The sequence below is a fragment of the Papaver somniferum genome, chromosome 7, assembly GCF_003573695.1.
Source record: "Papaver somniferum cultivar HN1 chromosome 7, ASM357369v1, whole genome shotgun sequence".
Lineage (NCBI taxonomy): Eukaryota > Viridiplantae > Streptophyta > Magnoliopsida > Ranunculales > Papaveraceae > Papaver > Papaver somniferum.
The window spans coordinates 1,829,995-1,851,368 of NC_039364.1; the positions used below are offsets into that span (position 1 = coordinate 1,829,995).

The 21,374-nt window shown below is 36.9% G+C and overlaps 2 protein-coding genes across 2 annotated transcripts; both read right to left on the reverse strand.

Annotated features, from left to right (window-relative positions):
* Positions 1 to 484: 484 nt before the first annotated feature.
* On the reverse strand, positions 485 to 8,194 carry LOC113294341. The gene is made up of 11 exons (XM_026542732.1): positions 7,870 to 8,194; positions 7,508 to 7,656; positions 7,217 to 7,397; positions 6,507 to 6,559; positions 5,483 to 5,680; positions 4,215 to 4,607; positions 2,435 to 3,256; positions 1,905 to 2,033; positions 1,233 to 1,541; positions 1,084 to 1,140; positions 485 to 957 (listed from the first exon to the last, which is right to left on the reverse strand). The coding sequence occupies exons 2-11, from the start codon at positions 7,613 to 7,615 to the stop codon at positions 682 to 684; spliced, it is 2,526 nt and encodes an 841-aa protein (XP_026398517.1). The 5' UTR covers positions 7,616 to 7,656; positions 7,870 to 8,194; the 3' UTR covers positions 485 to 681.
* An 804-nt stretch (positions 8,195 to 8,998) lies between these two features.
* On the reverse strand, positions 8,999 to 12,562 carry LOC113294344. The gene is made up of 3 exons (XM_026542736.1): positions 12,173 to 12,562; positions 10,535 to 10,723; positions 8,999 to 9,442 (listed from the first exon to the last, which is right to left on the reverse strand). Exons 1-3 carry the CDS (start codon positions 12,425 to 12,427, stop codon positions 9,359 to 9,361), a joined length of 528 nt encoding a protein of 175 aa, XP_026398521.1. The 5' UTR covers positions 12,428 to 12,562; the 3' UTR covers positions 8,999 to 9,358.
* Positions 12,563 to 21,374: the final 8,812 nt, after the last annotated feature.

The window sequence follows — 21,374 nt, forward strand, 5'->3', positions numbered from 1 at the left end:
TGAGATTGTGGTGGTCCCTGGATCGTAGCCTTTGGATTATTGTTTGCCCTTCCCGAGGATCTATGCATCTGACTCGCCACGAGTCAGATTTCCGAGTACGATGCAAGACCATTTATGCTTTAATTTTCATTAGATCCAACTCGCTACGCCCGACTAATGGAACCAAGCCATTGGCTCACATATTTTTGAGTCAAGTCTGAGCAAAGTCGACAAACACATTGAATTAGATGAATTCGATCAGATCCAGACGATTCAGATCACAAAAGAAAAAGAAAGACGGAAACATGATGCAAGTCAGTTTTTGACCGATCTAACAGATAACGTGTCCCTATCCCTAATGATGGTATGGGTGATGGTTAATCTTTTGAAATGAAACCGTGATAGGGATCTTAGGCTATTTTCAAATCCCCATCACCTAGTGAAAGCAAATAGGAAGCTACATTCAATCATTTATGAGCAACATTAGGGTCAGTTCTCACAGACGAGTTCGAATTTTTCTGCTATTAGGGATTGAGTTTTGCTAATTAGGCTCAAAGAAACCACTAACATTTACAACTTGATGCTTCAGAAGGAAACCAATTCAGCAAACATCAATCTAAAATAACAGGCGAACTGCGAATACAGTGGTACTATTGTGTCCGTATCTAAAACCTTGTTGTTTCTAGCAACATTCATATATAGCTACAAGAAACCAGACCTTGTTTCATTTACAATAGGTTTACTACCAGCAGAGACGACTCCTCCTACCCCTCTTACTTTGTGGCTTTTTCCTACTCCGCCTACTATTTTGCGGCCGAATATTCCTGCACCGCCTCCTGGTTTCCGACCTCTCATGTTTCCTACTTTCCGGGCTAGATCGGGTGGTGGTCCCTGTGAATGCTTTTCTGCAAGCTCTCTAACACGTAGAAGTATGTGTGCAGGGAGGGCCGCAGAAGCTTGCTTCTTTGAGTTTAACATCTGCAAGTTTTGTGCCCGGTAATCAGAAATTAAGTTTGTAAACATATTCAGTCTGTCAAATCTACCGTTAAGAATAACATAAACAAATTAGTAAACATAATTCCGAATAAAACCGAGGGGACTCACATCTCTGACAGCTGGAGGAGGTGCGTAGCTGGCTCTTAGCAAATTCCTCCATTTATCCTATAAAGTTCAGATTATCGAAATGTTAACCTTGCTTGGGACTTTAACTCATACACAAGGCTGAAGTGTAGGGATTTGCATGGTACACATACCTTGAGATCAACAGAAGTTCGGTAAGAATAGGATGTAAAGCTAAGTTTCTTGATCTCAGACCACCTCCCAGCTCCAAACCTTGCGACACCCTCAACCAGTTGTGTAACCTCACTGAGAGTCCAAGCTCGATGATGTTTCCTTATGGGCTCACCTTTAGTGGTGGACTGAGTTCTTAAATTGTGATCTGAATTGTCTTCAGCTACGTCTAGATTTTCCATTTCAACCTGCTGCTCGACACTAATGCAGGTTTTCACATCATTATGATTCTCCTTATCATCCTCCTCTTCTTTCTTTTGTTCAGCCGCAATCTGGAAGCAAAACATCCAATTAGCATATTTGTGTCGGAACAGCACATGCTGTAATTAATAGAATAACGGTAGAGGCACGTGTGAGAATCATGACATCAGTGCATGGGAGCTTTTGATAGACTATATTGGCGAGACATCGAACAGATTGTGGTGGGAAAAGCCCTTAACCACGTCAAAGAACATACATTTAAATATTTAATTGTTTTTAGGTACACAATACAGAGCAGAATGAAGTTTTAGTTGTGAGTCTTGGAACAGCATGCAAACTTTTAGAGCACCATAAACAGACTGCAATATGACATTCACTTCGTAAAAATAAAAAAAAAAGTAAAAAAGTTTCAATCAGAGGTGTACATATCTTACCGGCTGTTCACTTTGTTGAGGTGCCAACTTAGCTTTCAGATCGTTCTCATTATCTGGCAGAGAAACACACTCGTCAAGGGTCTTCGTGACCGGTTTTGCGTCCACGCCCATGCTACCAGGGTGGAATTTCTGCCAACCACACAAGTAAACAGTTCAGTAGAGAAGAACATTTTTGTGCTGGTGAAAACAATTTTCTTACGCATGTAGGATGTAACATCTTATGTTTCTGTAATCTTTATTACCGTAGACACAACTTCCTACCAACGTATCCATCAACATGAGGGATTTAACACTAACACCTACTTCACTAGAGAAACAAAGGTTACATAAGAATATGAGAGGGATTTCATCTAGTTAATCAAGTAGACCAAGTTCAGCTTCAAGAAATTGTGAAGTTTGATTTGGCTATTGCCAGTTTTGGCACAGCACAACACATAACTGAGTTAATCAGTAGTCTTGCTCGACCAATTTAGTTGGTAGAAGTAAAAGACAGATAAATAAACTTCATGTGATTAAAAGATTGCACATACCATGAGAGGCATAAAATTTTCTCTAGGGCGCCCTCTTCGCACCCTAGAAACATATGGGACTTGCACTCCAGATCCCCCAAAGGATTCCTGCCGAGTCACGACTGCTGGCCTTTCCAAACCAACACTTTGCCCAGGTTTGACCGGGGGCTTTGGATCAGACTGGCAGTTCCCAGAACTTTTAACAGATGGTACTGGTTTCACACTGCATTCGCTATTATCATCTTTGGAAAGTTCTTCAATATATCTCTTTGTAGGTTTCCGTACTCTTTTGGTATGTTCATTATGAGGATCTTCACAAATATATTCATCTTCCGCATCAGATTTCCGCAGTCTCTTGCCAGATACCTGCTCATCTCCAACTTTGTTAGCGGGGGTGATGGGAGAATCTTTGTGGCTACCTTTAAAAATTCCATCTACTTGATCTGCACTCTTAGAGCATTTAATCTCGCAAGGGGCTCCTCCCTCAATTTTTTCCCTTCTGATCAAGGTTTTGTCTTTAATGGTAAAAGTTGAAGTGGCAACATCACACGAGTTGGTCAATCCCATGGCGATCCGCCTCTTAAGCCAAAGCTTGTCCTTGACAGTTGTTGCTCGCCCAAAAGTAGCCCTAAAAGTTTCATGAAGTTCTTTTACTGACAAATTATCCAAGCAGATTTCTCCTTTTATCTTAGAAAAGTCTGGTATCGAGCTGCTGCAACTGGCGGAAGCTGACGAAGAAGATTCAGAGATTCTCAATGCATCTGCAGGCTTCAAACATGTCTCTCCCTGTACATGAGTAGTACATTTGTCATTCACTCCAGGTGATACTAGGGGAACAGTTTCCTGCAAAGAAAACCAGTAAGAGTTTAGAACTTGAAGGAAAAACAAAAGAGGATTAAAAAAACAAAGCTAGCGGGATTCACTATAAGGTGGCATAAAGTGAGTCACTGTTTTGCAGCAAAAAGAGAAATCCTTGAATCTTTTAAGATTATCAAACGGAGCACCTTAAATTATGCTGGACGAGTCTAAGTAGGCCGACACCAAGACAAACTGCAAATTACATAAGAGGTCTATCAAGCTAATCAGCTAAATGTTATCAAGCATTTGACAATGAAACAGTCACATTTTCAGAAGGAGGTAATTATCTCAATCATATGTCGAAAGAAGGGAAGAAATAAGCTGCAGAACCAACACAAGAAAGAGTTATCCAGACATCATCCAATTTAAGGCCCTGAGTAAAGGGTGAGTTTACCCATGATATGTCTCAATAGTTGATTTTGAAACAAAAATGATGTCCGCAGTAATTGATTTACTAGATTATCTTTAATCTTTAATATAATTCGAGATTTTTTACTAGAATATCCATACACAAAAAGACAGAGTCAAAGTAATTTATGGTTGAATTCGCATATTTTCACAAAGGAGACAGGCATCGCTTCAATTACGCCTTCTTGAATCTGTCCAGAGAACTCAAACGAAGCGTACAAAGAAAGACACCAAGTCTCACATTAACTCACGTTCGATGCACGTGCCACACTAATAGTACTAACTATTGGCGCACTCTGGAACTATACACAAGCTGATAAGCTACTACTAGTGACTATTGGCGCACACTGGAACTATACACACTCGTAACAAGTTCAATAAAAAAGAACCCAAAGGTTTTCACCATAAGGTTGACAACTTCTAGTAGAATATGTATACCTTTAGAATTCAAAGTAGAAAGTATGCATGCCTTAAACCAAGGTACACAAATTTAGGGATTAAAATGAAAACTCATTTAATAACTTTAGTGGCTCACCTCAAGTGAGGACTTCAACTTTTGCACTTTCACTTCGGCACTGTTGGAAACTCCTGACATCGAGCTGCTGCATGTGACAGAAGCTAAAGAAGAAGGTCCACAAATTTTCAAAAAACGGGTAGGCTTCAAACACATCTCGACCCCCGCTTGAGTAGCAAACTTGTCATTCACTCCATGTGACACCAGGGGAACAGTTTCCTGCGAAGAAGGATCACTAGCTGGCAATACTTCAGCACTGTTGGAAACTCCTAGCATCGAGCTGCTGCATGTGACAGAAGCTAAAGAAGAAGGTCCAAAAATTTTCAAAAAACCTGCAGGCTTCATACACATCTCAACCCCCAATTGAGTATTACACTTGTCATTCACTCCATGTGACACCAGGGGAGCACTTTCCTGTGGAGAAGGATCAGTTAGAGATTTACCATCACTAGCTGGCAATACACACCATAAACTTTTATGCAAGAAGATGAATGACCAAGAGACCCACTTGATAAGCTGAGCCTCTATTCCTCCAAAACTATCAGGTTAAAGAGTATGATTTCAGCCGTTCAGGAAGATCTAATCAATTAAATGCTTCTAGACTCATGGTATTTGCAAATTCATGGGCAACAGCGAAGTAAACAATTGCAAAAAGAAAAAGGCTGAGCAACAAAATCAGAATTATTCAACATTGAATAAACTCCTAAGGATAATCGGCTAAGATGTTATCAACCATTTTACGATGAAACAGGCAGATTTTCTAAAGGAGATAATTATCTCAAGCATGCCTAACAAAGGGCAGAATAACAAAAAGGCTGCAGAACCGAGACATGGAAAAGTTAGCCACACATCAATTATTAGAAATTGGTATGTGCCATTTAAGGCCCTGAGCATAAAGACCGAGTTTTATCCACTAAGATCCAAATAAGAGGTCGCTCCTGTATGTCATCACTAGCATCCAATAGGATTTGACCTTTCCAATACCAAGCATAATACCTCAATGGTTAATTCTGAAACAAAATTGATCGTCACTGATTTACTCTAATATTAACTAACAGTAGCACACTGGAACGAGATATAAGCTGACAAGCTGGTAATTGGCAATAACTGCTCCATACACCCATAACATGTTCAATGAAAAAGAACCCCAAAAGTTTTCAAGGTTGACAACTTATAGTAGAACATGTATACCTTTAAAATTCAAAGCGGTAAATATGCATGACATAAAATAAGGCTACACAAATTCAGGGATTTAAATGAAAATTCATTTAATAACTTCAGTGACTAACCTCGAGCAAGGCCTTTAACTTGTGCACTTTCACGTCAGCATTGTTAGAAATTCGTAGCATCGAGCTGCTGCATGTGGCAGAAGCTAAAGAAGAAGGTCCACAAATTTTCAAAAATCCTGAAGGCTTCATACACATCTCGACCCCCACCTGAGTAGTACTATTTCCATTCACTCCATGCGGCACTATGGGAACAGTTTCCTGCGAAGAAGGATCAGTTAGAGATTGATCATCACTAGCTGGCAATACACCATCACACACTTGGTAAGCCAAGCCTCTATCCCTCTGTAACTATCAGGTTAAAGAGCACGATTTCATCCGTTAAGAAAGATTTAATCAAATAAATGCTTCTTGACTCATGGTATTTGCAAATGCATGGGCAATAAGGAAGTAAACAATTGCTTTTAAAAAAAAAAAAAAGGCTGCAGCAAATCCAACAAAAACATAAGTATTTGGCATTGACTAAAATCCTAAAGATGTTATCAAGCATTACATAATGAACTACAGGAGATAATTATCTCAAACATATCTAAAGAAGGGAAGAAAAAAAAGCTGCAGATCCAAGACAAGAAAGATTTAGCCATACGTCAATTATTAGAAATTCCTAAGTGCCATTTAAGGCCACAAGCATAAAGACTGACATTATCCATAAATATTCATATAAAAGGTCACTCCTGTATTTCCTTTAATTTTTCATGTTATCACTAGCCTCCAATAGGTTTGACCTTTCCAACACCAAGCGAATGCCTCAATGGTTAACGCTGAAACAAAATGATTGTCCGCAGCAATTGAGCAACTAGATAAAATCTAGAGACGGTATTAACTATTAGCACACTGGAACTAGATATATGCTGATAAGCTGGTAATTAGCAATAACTGCTCCACACATACACACATAACATGTAGGTTTCCACTATGTGGCACCCAGTGGAAAAAAGTGCAGCTTTCACGTCTAGGCGGCACAAAACAAAGTTGCACAAATTTGGGGATTAAAATGCAAATTCATTTAATAACTTCAGTGGCTCACCTCAAGCGGGGCCTTTAACTCTTGCAATTTCACTTCAACATTGTTGGAAATTCCTGTCAAATATGGGCCACTGATGTCAAATATAGGTCATTAATATGAAAACAATACATAAGACCCAAAATGTGCATTGTCATTGAAAAGTTAATATAAAGCTAGAAAGTGTGACCTATTAGTAAATCTTAGATCTTAAATAGCTCAACCCTCAACAGAGCCTTACATAGAGCTGAGAAATTTAAAACATAAACGAGCAAGTGCAACGTCAAGCAAAAATTCTTGTAAGAGGATCATCAAAAGCTCCTTCTATATGTAGTTTACATGTCCTTCTAGAAGGACACCAGCACTTTCTAGAACACGGAAGCTTATTCAGATAGACGCACAATGAAAACTACTGACGCAAATTGGGAGGCTTAAGTATGGTAGCATTCTTGTCTCCAGCTGTTCTTCCTGTGTTAAGGTACTATGGACATCTATGAGGAAGCAGTTTTTGCCACTCTAGTTAGTTAAAAACCTTTCATCAATATTGCTCCCTTCTTGTATTCAAGGCTTCATATACACATCGTTTTCCCCTCTAACTTAACAGTAAACCAACGCATGCAATCACATATAAAAGAAATACCTACACCTCCCGAAACAATTAACATGGACACCAACAAGTAGAACACCGCAGTAGAGCATACTAATCAAACACCAAATACAGAAACAATGGGTACCTTCAGATCCCAGTAAATTATTCCTCACAGGGAGAACCCCGGCTTCATTTAATATACACTCTTTAGCCTGTCTTGTGTCAGCAACTATAGGCAGCAATTCACTCTTATCCTCTTCAAGCAAGTCATCAACCTCCACAACATCATCATCTGTAGCAGAAATTATTCTCCCATCTACATCTACCTAAACAAAAAAAAAAAAAAACAAACAATTAAATCCCACACAGCCAGCACATTACAAAGCCTAGTGAACTACCACCGTATCGCAAAACGAAATGCAAATAGAATAGTTACCCGGACAAGTTTGTAAACAACAGGGTCAGCAATCTCCTTGGAAGACAACAACGCCACACCAGAACTCTCATTCCTCCCTAGTTCATCATTCCCATCTACAACCGCCATCGTCACCACAGCAAATCCGTCACATGCAACTCAAATCGACACTGTAAAAGTAAACACAGAAGAGGATAACCAATTATGAACTCTACAAACAAAATGCAATTGGCACCAAATGAATCAGTTAAACTTCATCAAACAACACACAAATTAACAAAACTAAACCAGCCCCAGACCTCCAATCAAACACTTACCCACAAAAAAGCCCTAAATCCCCACAGAAATACACAAATTAATAAACCCTAACTTCACAAACTTACCATAAGAACTCAAAATTTGATCACCCCAGTCGAAATTTCCTCCAAAATCAGACGATCAAACAAATAATCATCCATCAAATCAACTTTAATCCATCAAAAATCTATCAAATCGATTCAAATGTGAACCGATTGAGTTGAAATTAGTATCGATTGAAAAGGAAAATGAGGGGGGAAAGGAGACAGAGAAAGAGAGAAATCAAGGGTTTGTAGAGTTTGTCTCTTCTTCTTCTTCTTCTACTTCAGTTACATCCTGCGGATTTGAAATGATTTTGTAGAAAAGAAAACGAAATAATTTGATAGTTCAAATCCGGAAAGTATTGCCCTAGTTTTGTTTTGGGGGTGGGGACTGTACTCTATAGTGCACCAAAATATTTGGGCAGAAATTGACTTTTTGTTTTGACTAAAAAGCCCTTGAAGTTTTCTTACATTGCATGTGAGAGCCGGGGCTTGACTCCGGTCTCTTGGTCGAATTTGAGTTTGTTGATCTCTTAAAAACCTTCGTTAGTTTTATCGAAAAATTAGTATTTTAAACCTAAACTTCTATGTATGTCATTTAACCTATTCTAAAACTGTGCACATGCCGAAATCGTAGTTTTTGATCTGAAATCTTCTGCTCAATCTACTTGTCTACGAATCATGGATGTCTCAAATCATCAAGTCTAGATTTATTATTAAAAGTGTGTGTGGATACTCTTTCACTTGATTAAGTTTTAAAATCAAAAGTTAGTTTGAATACTAAATTTTATAATGATTTTTAAAAACAAGAAGAAAAATCTTTTTTATGTTTACGAAGCAAAAAAAGAACCTTCAATTTTTGACATTTGAGTACGATTTGTACTTCTAATTTTACATCATCTACTTCTAAGAAAACTGATGAACATTTGTTGGGAACAAAGTCAATCTTGCTGTAAGGTTCTTGCAAGCAGGGGTAGAGCTAGGATTCCATGTGGGAAGGGGAAAATGGAAATAAACATGCTTTGCAGGGGTAATTACGAGATAAAATTTAAAGGGGGTGTCAGGGTGGCCCTTGGCTCTGCCCCTGGTTACATGTCCCATGGTTTTGCCCTAGTTTTGGTGGGACTGTCATGTACACTAATGGAGCAGAGATGATGTTCCGGTTATTTGACCAAAATGTACTTTCATGGACTTTAATCACACTGTCGGATATATACAACTGACAGTACAGAATTTGTAGACAAAAACAATGCGACATGAAAAAAAATGTTGTCCAAAAATTTTTCAGGATCCAAGTGGTTGGAATATCGAATTTCTTATAAGTTTTGAATCCACAAGTATGTATTTTGGTAACCATGTGATCCATCATCATGATGCTTCTTAAATCATACGACCATAAGGAGCTCCAGATAACCATGATGCTTCAAAGCACAACTTTAGTCAATATTAGGGCTAACATGCTCGAGTCCTCAATGCTCCATCAGGAATTGGAAATGTACATTCAGTTGTTGTCATAGTTGGGTACTCAAAACGATTACTTGGCACCACGTCTGACGCTTTCTTCCGCTCTAGTAAGTGCATCTGTGAGCACATCGATACCCCAGTCTTTGACATCCCCCTGCACATCACCATGTAAGTATACCATTTTGTTTGTGAGATGAAAGATACCTTAAAGAACATATGCCATGGTACAAGAATGTGTTCAATGAATCCTAAGCAATTGTTACTTCAAAAATGATATCAGCAAGTAAGTACGCCAATATTTGCTTCCCATCGAAATCAGTTTCCGCTTCAAAACGTCACGAACTCGTGCAACAAGTATATTTTAAAACAAACATAATCAGAATAGTGAAAAAGAGAGAGGAGAGCCAGATGCTGCAGCACAGTGAAAGGTTTAATTCAATTATCCAGCTTTATTTAGATCTTCCTGCAGACAACTACAACTTTTTCCATGAAGGAGAACCAAAATTGTTGGTTTCATCCTAATTACAAATGATTTCTAGTGAGCTGACCTACTCTGCAAGATTGGAGGATGAACGTGTGAGAAAATTATTTAGTTTGATCACTGGAAGCTGGATATTTTCACAATAATATAGGTGGTGCAGTGAGGATAACCCTAACAGCTAACCATAGAAGGTCGCCATAATTGTTACTTGGTAGCTATAAGTTATTCTTTTCTGCTCCATCAGTTAGCTCTCTGGTCTGGGTTTCCTCGTGGGTTGCAGAGAACCCTAAATCTTATTTTTAAATGGGAAACTGATCTGCACAAATATACATGTTGACCTTAACTCTTTCCTCCAATGCTTCACATTATCTATCTTGAAAGCATGCAAGTGCAGTAATGTACAAGATGACATTGACAACCAACAGTCAGCCAAGGTTGTTAATATTTGCCAAGAGCTTATAGGTAGGAACTGAGAGCAGAAGTCATGACAACCCTTACTGTTTTGTAAGACTTTGGAGTTTTCAGGGGTTTCATAGAGAGATGTGTCAATGGACAATATTGCAGTACTAAAGACATTGTGAACAAGTGTTAAGTTATGATGAAAACTTTACCAACTTTGTGTCACTACCAATAAAGTGATGCTCATAGATCTAAAGATTATTTCTATGCCCGCAAACAAAGGTACTCAAAACAATAACAAAGAACGTATCAATGTAAAAGTGCTGGAGTTTGAACTTAGCAAACAAAGTTATACGAATGACTCACCATACAAAGAGGTTCATCAGTTCTTAAGCGTGCATTTGGGCGAGCAAGCTTGGATTCGAAAGGAGTCCTTGGCCTCACTTCTTGGATTTCCTCCCATTCTTCAGGACTAAGCATCCTAACTGTCCCTTGACCTTCAGGAGCATTCCTAATTTTGCGCTCAATCCTCTCTTGAGATTTTGATTCGTCATACTACCCCAAAAGGAGATCAACAAAAATGTTACAGGTAGATCCCAAAATAATTTCATTGAACACAATACACAACAGAAAATACGAAACAGAATTAAAAAGTTTACTGTTCAGTGTCCACATAAAGAACACTGAAGATTTCTTCCACCAGTATACACTGAAGAAGTTGCATACGGGTGTCAGGTTGTCTCTTCCTGAAGTTCCAGCCGTACCCTTCTTCATTTACATGTTGCTTTTCCAAATCTCACTCGATTATAAAATAAGGAACTCGAAAACTTAACTCGACAGAGCTTTCAATATTTACACACTATCTTCTATACAGAGTCTAGCTTCTGATATTATCGACATAGGCTTCAAGGGTGTCTAGAACCGTAGAAGACTCACTATTAACTGATCTTCCCCATTCTAATTGGTCAAAGATCAGATGACTTTTACAACTTGTTGATACTAAATTTCACTACATTATAAGGTGTCCACATTCTTTTACTTTAAATCACAGTTCTACTACTAAATTTCACTACATTATAAGGAAGCAGAACTGATTTCTGGTGAGTTCAAGAACATACATTAAATTCAATAAAAGGTTACTTGTTGATACAAGGATGGACACTAGACTGATAACCACATTGTTCTTTCACATTTTGAGGGGCCGAGTCTACATTCTTTTACTTTCAATCACCTCCATCACCTTCACACTACCTTACACATGTGAAGGTGAAGCATCCTTGAATACATATCATATTGCTCCTCACATAACTCTCTAGAACACCTTAAAGTAGCTACAAGTCCTGATTGGCTTCTTGCCCAAAATGTGCACATAATGCACACAAGCTAAGATGAAAGCCTGACACCACCAGATGCCCTCCACTGTTGGATGTGGCCACCCATTGGGATGAATCCCTGGTTATCCAACAGCATGGATTTTCCAATTCAGCTCGCATTCATGTTTCAAGCAAGCAGAAAATCATTTTGAATCTAAAAGCATAGCAACGATAACAACTCCAGCATACAAATATGAGTAAATGGGTAACTGATAATGCTCTACAAAACATTGGCTACTAACTTCAATATAAGGTTTCTTCGTCACACAGAGGCTGGTCATGTCTAGCTATAGAAACTACTAATAGAACAGACATATGCTTCAAGAAGGTCTAGAAAACTCATCATTTCAATTGTTCTTTCACATTCTATGGGTTCGAACAATTGACTTGTTAATTACATCAACACTCGCAACATACAAAATAGCCTAAATTGCTAACTGATGATACTTACAAAACATTGGCTACAAACACCAACTTCAATAAATCAAAAATGAGAAAACCTAGTAAAAAAAATTGCAATTTTTTGAGCAAGGGCCATACATAACTGATAGAGTTCTAAAAATCATTGGCTACAGAATCCAAAAATGCGATAATCAAATCAATATCTGAGCAAACGGGCATAGATACATACCAGCATTAGAACTTTGGCGAATAGAGCGACAGCAACAGCAGTAAGAACAACAGGCATTTTAAGTGTATCTAAATAAGCCATTGATTCTGGTACTTCCACTAAAAACTCATCATTCTTTTTACTTCGATTCGCCACATTCTTCTTCTTGTTCTTCATTTCTGATACTGTTTTCTTTAATGTTTCACTCGGTGGATTATGAGATTGTGTATGTATTAGTCTTCGAGATTGGAATAGTGAACGACTAATTCGATACATTTAGGGGGAGATTCGGGATTTTGAGATTAAATTTGGGGGGGAAATTGGGGGTTTGAGATTGAATTTGGACGAAATTGGAATTGTTAGGATTAGAGATTTTGTGGAGTAAAGTTTTCTCTAATTCGGGAGAAGAGAAAAAGAAGGAAAAGAAAAGAGGAAGATAATATAGATTGAAGAGTCTACTTTAACCTTTTCTATTTATTAATTTACAAGAGTTATCAGGAGAGACTGATCTAATGTGATTTTGATGTTGTTACGTTCAATTACCAACCCTATGTTTTTATGTCTGAAAATTTTCTTCATTACACTTGGTAACCATTTTAATTTACAAACCGTAACTCAGTTACGGTTGGTATCGAGCATTTGGTTACCAACTGTAACTGGTTTTACGATTGGGTTTTCTTCAAATTTAACCAGTTACAGTTGGTAGTTCATCTTTTACGAACCGTAACTTCGATTTACGGTTGGTTATGAGCAAAATTCCAATTGTAATTAGCTCTGAAAATGTAAAAAAAAATTGAATTTTTTTACGTACTTTAGATAACTTTGAGCAACAAAAAGCTAGTTGGGACTAATTTAGAAGTATATCCGGTCATTTTCAGGTCATGGTTCTTCATTTTGTTGGTTAATTTCTTTAATTGATTGAGATTCACCTTTTCCTCTAATTTTTTTTATTTTTTTAACTCTAAAAATATGATTTTGATTTTGATTTTGAGTTAATATAAGTGAAATTAATCATTTAACATTAAACTTGATTATCATCAGTAAACTAGGTCATCAATTATGAGGGTTAATTTATCATTTTCGGTATTTTTTGATTAGGGACACCTTGAATGATCATGTAATGATCCTTTCTGTCCTATTAGAATACCGTCCTTCTAATAAACCATGCCGCCCCTATAACGGGTTACCTTAAAAGAGGGTAGTTTCGTCAAATCAGTTGTTAAATAGGAGAAGTCAAACCCGTTGACCGTTCCTTGATCTAATGTGATTTTGTGCACGCCGTTCGCGTGATATCTCAATTTTATTAGTATTAGATTTAGTTTTGGCATTTACCCTAAGAGAGACGAAATTTAGCATGTGTAGCGGGAGAATTAATTAGGCCTGTTAATGGATATCAGTTATCCGTTAGCCGAATCCAATTACCCGATTTCCATTAGGTTTAGCTCCGTTATATCTGTGATATGTTAGCCGTAACCGATAATGTAGCGGTTAATTTTATCCTATCGTAATGGTAATGGTTGGGCTATTTCTGTTAGACTTATTTCCGTTATTCGCTAACGTGTGACTAGCACGTGTAAATTCCTATATCCCGAGAGAAAACTTACCTATCCATTCTCTTCCTCGTTCATATCTTTACTCCCGGGAGAAAACTTATATATCCTAGTACCACCATCATCTTTTCTTCATTTGAATCTCCTCTTCTTCATCTATTTCGTCTCATAATCCCAGTACCACCATCATCTCCTAATATATCATGTCTAGTTATTTTTCTTTCTGAAATTCAATTTTGTATTAATTAAGATTTTGAAGCTTAATTTAGGGTTTTGGAATTGATTTGTGAAATTAGGATTTGGTGGAGAGTTTGGTTTGATTTAGTGGAGAGTTGGGTTTGATTGTGAATTCAAGAACACATATTTTGAATTGATGATGTTGATTTCGAATTAGGGAGGAGGAAGAAGAAGAAGAAGAAGTTGATGTAGATGTTCATATGGGTTACAAAAATTGACGAATATACGAGGTTTCGGAAGAAATCGGAGATGGGTTTGTTTCCAATTCGATTTTAAAACAAGAAAGAAATTGCTTATGTCAGAATCAAATCTAGATCGATTTACATGGAAGATGGTTTTGTTGTTATGCTTGATTAATGGCAAAGATGATTCAAATGGGTCTGTTGTGGTCTAATGATGTTAGATGAATGGTTACAGGGATATGGAGGTGCTAATTGCATATGCAGTTCCATGAAATTGTGGTGTTGATGAACTGAAATAGTTGTGAAGAATATTCACTGAAGATGGTGGTGCCGCTGTAGAGTTTCATAATGGAAATTATCGGAAAAATATCCGTTATCCGGTAAGTCCAACGTAACGGTAATGGAATTTAATTTCAGATTTCCGTCAGAACTTAACGGATATCGGTTAACCGATAATTTTAATGGCAATGGCAGCGGCAGAGCCAATATCCGTTACGTTTAGTGTCGTTGACAGCCCTAGAATTAATCATCAGCTACTTCACGCCAATCACGCAAAATTTACCTAGTGGAGTGTGCTCAAAACTGGATTCTTGTGAACTTCTCAAAAGCTATAGTTAGAAATTGAGGTGAAATGAGAGAAATGATTTCATTCAAAAGTAAAGTTGTTTGTAATTTTTGTTTAGTAATTGAAGATCTAAATATCATTTTCCCCTAAGTTTTTTTCAGGTTTATTTTCAAGTACAGATTTTTCTTTTAGTATTTCATTCAAAGCTAAGACTCAAAGCAAGTAATTGTTACAAAAGAAGTAGATCCATCTAATCTGGGAGTATGAGCATTTCCAAGATTAGATTTATCTACTGAAAGTTGTTTTAAAATACATATAAGAGGAGAAGTTCCCCATTCTAGAATAGAGTTTAAAGGCCTAACGTACTTGGCCAAGATATCAACAACCTGGTTTCCTAGTCTTGGAAAAAAATAAAAACCCAAAACATTGGTACAATTTTTAGCTATTCTGTTTGCCTCATTGATACATGCATTAGCACACCAAGAAATATCCGAGTTGTGTCCATTAATATAGTTACAAAGACTTTCACAATCCCCTTCTATGCTGATGTTTTGAATGTTCTTCTCTTTTTCCCAAATAGCCGTCTGCATCACTCCTATAGCCTCTGCCTCTTATGGGTCTGAGCTTTCTGATTGTCCTGCTTCACTATTTCCTGCATCATTTCTCAAAATTAAAGCAAAACTAGATGGTACTGAGTCTGAAATTCCAAGTCGCATCATTTTTAGAGTATCTCTACATGGAGTCTTCCAGTTAGGAGTAGATTTATTCTGTTGTACCTGTTTAGATTTAGAATTTTTTTATTTTCTTGTAAACCAAAAATCAACGTGTATCTGTATTTCTAAAGATAGACTATTAGATGATTTAGCTTTGGCTACAATGACTCTATCACGTATCTCTTTCTAGATAAACCAAATTTTAGTTAGAAGTAATTCAATAGAAATATCTTTTCTAGGTTTAACAATCCAATTTCTACATAGATCTAGGATTGTATTTGAGGCATTCAAAGATAAAGAGATTGGGTTAGGAGATCAGTTATAAACTTCTTTAGCATAAGGTCAATGAAAAACAAGATGTTCGGTTGTTTCTAATTCTACTTTACACATAGTACAATGGGTACTACATCTTTAACTTTACCATAGAGTTTAACATTAGTAGGCAATGCATTTTGTAAACATTTCCATAAAAATAGCTTTATTCTCTCTGAAATATTTAGCTTCATTCTTTCAAGTACAAAATAGAAAACTAAAAACACACTCAAACTTCTTGGAAGTTTCAAAATTTCTGGGTACTTTCAACCTGAAAGACTGAGTTTGAAAATGGGTTTGTTTCATTTTTCAAACAAAGCAAAATTGGAGTTTTACTGTGAGAATATAGAGTGAAGAGTATTGGAATATATTCTACGTATCTTAGCCACCGAGGTATCAAGGTGGTCATACACATGCAAAGAAAATATACAAGACCAAGTCATTATTATGTAATCTAGCTCATGTATTCTAGCTAGACGAATCTGACCTAGTCAAGATAGTTTGTTATGGTCTAGGGATTTCTTGTTTATTATATCATCCTTTATATAAGAATCATAAATGTGATTGTTATGGTCTAGGCTGCATGTTTGATAGACACATTTTTGTGTCGGAAATGTCCTCATTGTCTCTATTGTTAGTGCTTGATTTTCTACTTATTATGGTGTTTTTATGTTTGTGTAGGTATTTTTGGAGAAATACACTTTGTGTGGAAAAAGTTGCTCAAAAACTGCTACTTGGACCCCCGGAGAAAAGTACTAAAGGCACCCTCATTTTGGATAAGGGCATCCCAGGCACCCCCTGCTGTTAAAGGCGCCCGTGTTTTGGATCATGGCACATATTCTTCTTCATTTCAAAATTCAAAATTGGCGGGAGATAGTGCAGACGCAGGCAGAATAAGGGTTGAAGTTTTGATCGCGTTCTAGGGAGATTCAAGGGCTGAAATTCATTGGGTTTGTCTATTTTGATCCAATAGAGATAGTAATGGTCGTCGTTTATACGAGAATTGGCTAGAACGGTGGATATAAGGGTTGAACATTTTCCCGGGTTTTCTTCCTGCGGAAACTCTGTTAAGATTTTGGTCACGTTGGAATGAGACTCAAGCACTGGATTTGGTTTCTTTGGGCCTGTTTGGACCAAACAAGGATGGTATGGTCGATGGTTTCGGTTAGAGTTGGCTGCATCGTGGGATTGAAGCAAACAGAGCAACACGTTCGCGGAAGAGTTTTTCACAGGATTTGTTATGAATTTGGTGTGCTGCTGGGACTCTAATTCGCGTGTTGCTCATGTTTGGAAAGTGCTTGGTCGCTGCAGAGACATGAAGGAGTTAAGTAAGGAAGTTTCAGAACTATTTGACAGCGTGAGAAGAGAAGAAAAGGAAGAAAATATTCCCAAGGAGATATTCTTTATTGCCGAGTAAATGGAGAATTATATAGAGTTATGACGGGATATTTCGGTGTTGTGAGGCTATATAAACGGTTGAGGACAAATAGAAGAGATGATGGAGAGTTAGGGGACGAAATTGGGGGAGAAATCAGAGTTGTAGAGATGAACTGGTGAAGAAGAACACGAAGAACATAAGACCATAAAAGACAGTCGTATTGCTACAGTACCTGCGACACTTCATTTCTATCATTCTCTGTAACAGTTCGGTTTGTAGCAAATATAACTGTTACAAACCCGGTTTTAATTGTTTTTCTCCCATTTCATTATTGTGAACACCTTCTGAGCAATGAAATCATACTTTGAGCGTGTTTCCGACATGATGAGCTAAACCCCAACACTGGGACGATGGAGGAAGACGAATTTCATACATGGGTAAAATTATTTAATTCTTTTTAAGACTTTTGCATTAATTTTAATTGAAGTATGATTTGTATTAATTGGTTGTCATTTAATTTGATGAGGTATGCTTATCTTAAATGTTTTGATACATCATGCTTAGGATTTACAACTAATCTTTTGAGAATCTACCTTGGAAAAATCAGAGTCAATTTTAATTTTATTTATTGAGATTTAATTGTTGAGAATAAATAAATTGCACCCTATGTTATGAATTCTACAAAATCCTAGTCCCAGTAACTTTCTTCGTCCTGTGACAATATTTTGTATATATTTTTCTTTTATTTTAGTTTATTAATCCTTAAAATCAATTCATCAAGTCCGAGTGAACAACAACTCTATTTACCATTATCTAAAATTCGATCAATTTTTGGCGCCGCCGACTCGGACTTGTGTATAGATTTGTTTTTAATTTTTATTTTAATTTTTATTATTTTTGTTCTTTTTTACGTCTTTTGGTATTTCTTGTTTGTTTTCAGATTTGGAGCTGAGCTAAAGAAAAATGGAGAAAGTGCTGAAAACAAAAGTGAAGTCAAAGAAGGAAAGAAAAGAGGAATCCAAGAGGAGTGAAGAAGAAGATTTTTGTATATATATATTTTATTTTATTTTATTTTATTTTTAGAAACTGTAATTAAGATTTTATTGCTGTATTTTTTGTTCTTCTTTTTATTTTTGGACATTTTTTGGACTTTATTTTTGGACATTGGACATTATTATTTTTAAAAAACCCTAAGGAAGGGTTCATTTAAATAAAACTGTTGCAGGGAAGGACGACGGTTACGATACCTTCTCGACCCCTCGGGTTCGTACATTGACATTGGAGTCGGTGGCCTGAGTCGACTTCAACGGTTCATCGCCGTCTGGTACGGGAGGTAAGGCTATATTCACCCACGAATCCCGTGTCAGTTGGTTTATTTTGTGTTGATAATGTCGAACTGGTATTACAATAGCCAATACAACGAATATCCGACTGATTTTCAAAATAAACATTACTTTGACCATAGTGTGAATAGTGGTTGGGAACGCCAACCTTTTGAATATTATGGCTCATACCATAGTGAGCCCAATTACTATTCACATGAATACCCGTCATACGAGAAAAATTCCTATAATTCCTCTTCTCTAGATGAGGCACGTAAGATACTTGAGTAAACGTGTAAGTTACATGAGTCGACACATAAGTCAGCGGACATAGATGACTTAGTTATAGACGAAAGAACTGTAACAATGAGTGAAACTTCTTTATAAGATAACCTCGGGAAGTTAGCTGATTCAACATGTAAGTTAACTGAGTCAACATGTGAGTTTGCTGAGTCAACACGTAGGCTTGAGTTAGAGACGGCAGAAAGAATTGCTCGAATTACACTGAATTGCCAATACATTGCTTCAAAAATCAACCTTGAAAGTGAGGAAAATTTTTATTTACATAATCAAGATGACAAGGATAGAATTGGAAGCAATACTTTATATGAGGTTCAACCATTTTCATGTTATTATAATTATGATGAGGATAGTGCTGATGAAGAATCTGAAATATTTAGGCATAGTGATCAGGAATTTGTTACTCCAACTGAGCTTTATAATGATAATATTATTTCTAGTTCAAATCCAAATAATTTTAATAATTATTCACCTATTCAAATGGACTAGGATTTGACTAAAGATAAGACTTCCTTAGATGATGTAGTATTTTCTTTTAATTACGAAGGCGATGATAGTTTAGAGGAGCGGGTTTATCCTGAGAATATTGTTTTCGAGTCTAGCGATTTAGAAACATTCGTCTTAGAAAAAGAAAATGAAATCGTAGAGATGAATGAGGATGTACCTGAATTTGAAGAATCAATTGACCATTTTCAGGAATCTGATGACCTTGAAACTAGGGAAGTTGTGACTAGTCTTTATAGAGACACTGAAAACTCTAAGTTTGGGGGTGGTTTTTATTCTCCATGTGCTTTAACTCTTACAAAGGTCCCTCACTTGGAACTTAACATATATGCCTCAACAATTTTACAAGATTATCTTCATACACGTTTTCCTGAACCTAATGATATCCAGAAAGAAGTTCAGTTGTTAGAAACCCATCCTCTGGTTGATATGGTTAACCCAGGCTATGATACTTCTATTGACTTTGTTTTCCCACCAAAAACCTTTTCTCCAATTGTGGGAACTTATGAAATTCAAATGTGTCAGATATTAAGTTTCGAGACTAAAATTAATTACTTTAGGAGATTAGGGTCGACATATTTGTTTAAGAAATACCACTACTCTCTTTGTGGCCAGTTGTGTAAGTCAAATTTGATTGACTTTAAGGACCCGCAATTATTTAGGTTATTATTATGTGAATCTAAGTTTTTATTTGATTTTTTCCAGACTCTAGAACCTGAACATTCAGATCTAACTTTTGAGGAAATGCAACCCAGGAAAATATGTTATCTAGACCCAGTTATAGAACCTGAACCTGAACCACAGCTAGATGTAGTTGTCTTAAACATGAAAATAGACAAGGGTGTGATTTGTTTGTTAACTTTCTTGGCATGGTGCAGATTCCTTTTACTTGTGATAGCTCTATTTGGTTTTGGTGATCCGCAGTTATTCCGGATATTACTTTATGATTCTATAAGGTGACTAATCCTTTCTTAGTCTGGCTGAAGACTCTAAACTTAGCACTTCTTTGGAAGTAACCCATGATCTTGCAACACGGTAATATCTTTCCTTAACTCTTTTGATTCAAGTGGTAACAGTTTCTCCTTGTTCATATGCTTTTAATTTTATCTTTAGAACATTGAGGACAATGTTAGATTTAAGTTTAGGGGTATGTGAGAAACTTTTTAGTTGCAATAAATAAACTCCAGAGCCTAGAAATTTATGTTTATTAAGGATGGCACTAACCAATCTAAGTGGATGGAAGCATCTTGGTTATAGGAGTTGAGGAACCAATCTGATTAGATGGAAACATCTAAAGAGTCTATTCATAAAAGCACAGAGCTCAGGTGTTATTAAAAAAAAACATGGTAGTTTCGCCATATCTCGTTGAATCCTAATCCCTTCTGTTTTTATTTCTTAAGTGATTGGTGGGGCATACGATTCAAGTTGTTACCATTGCTAGGTGATATACAGTGATTGAGATACAAAAAAAAAATAATAATAAAAAAAATTGAGACCAGACCATCAGACCAACCAGAATAAATTCAATAAAGTCGATCACTGGTGCCCTTGTATATGCCAGTTGTGTTGACCTAGAGTTAGGTTTATCGACCACTGGTCCCCTTGTATATGCCAGTTGTGTTGATATTAGTCACACCGGTATCTCAGTCCATTAGGATAGGTTCATCTTGGCAGAGGCCTTCAGAAAGATACGGGAAACACCGTTCACTTCAAACCATCAATTTTTTCTCTTTTTCCATCTTCTTAATCTATCCATATGATTGGTTGACTCCGATTATGATGCCCAGGCACTATCTGAGTAGAGCTCTGTCACTTATATATGAATTTTAGTATGCTTGAGTGCAAACTCGTGTACAACAATTGGAATTTCACATCAGGGTACTTCCTTCTATAGTCAATGATATTGTATGCCAACCAAGGAGATTCTTTAGTGCCTTCCAAGGCTCTGCGTAGATAACTAAGGTCTAGAGTAAAAGTTTTGTGGGTACACCTCTGGTAAACCCTCCCGAGATTATAACTCGGTCACTAGGGCCACCTAGTGAGTCAGGATTTTATTTTATAGATTAGTTTTGCTCGAGGACTAGCAAATAATAAGTTTGGGGGTATTTGATAGACACATTTTTGTGTCGGAATTTTCCTCATTGTATCTATTGTTAGTGC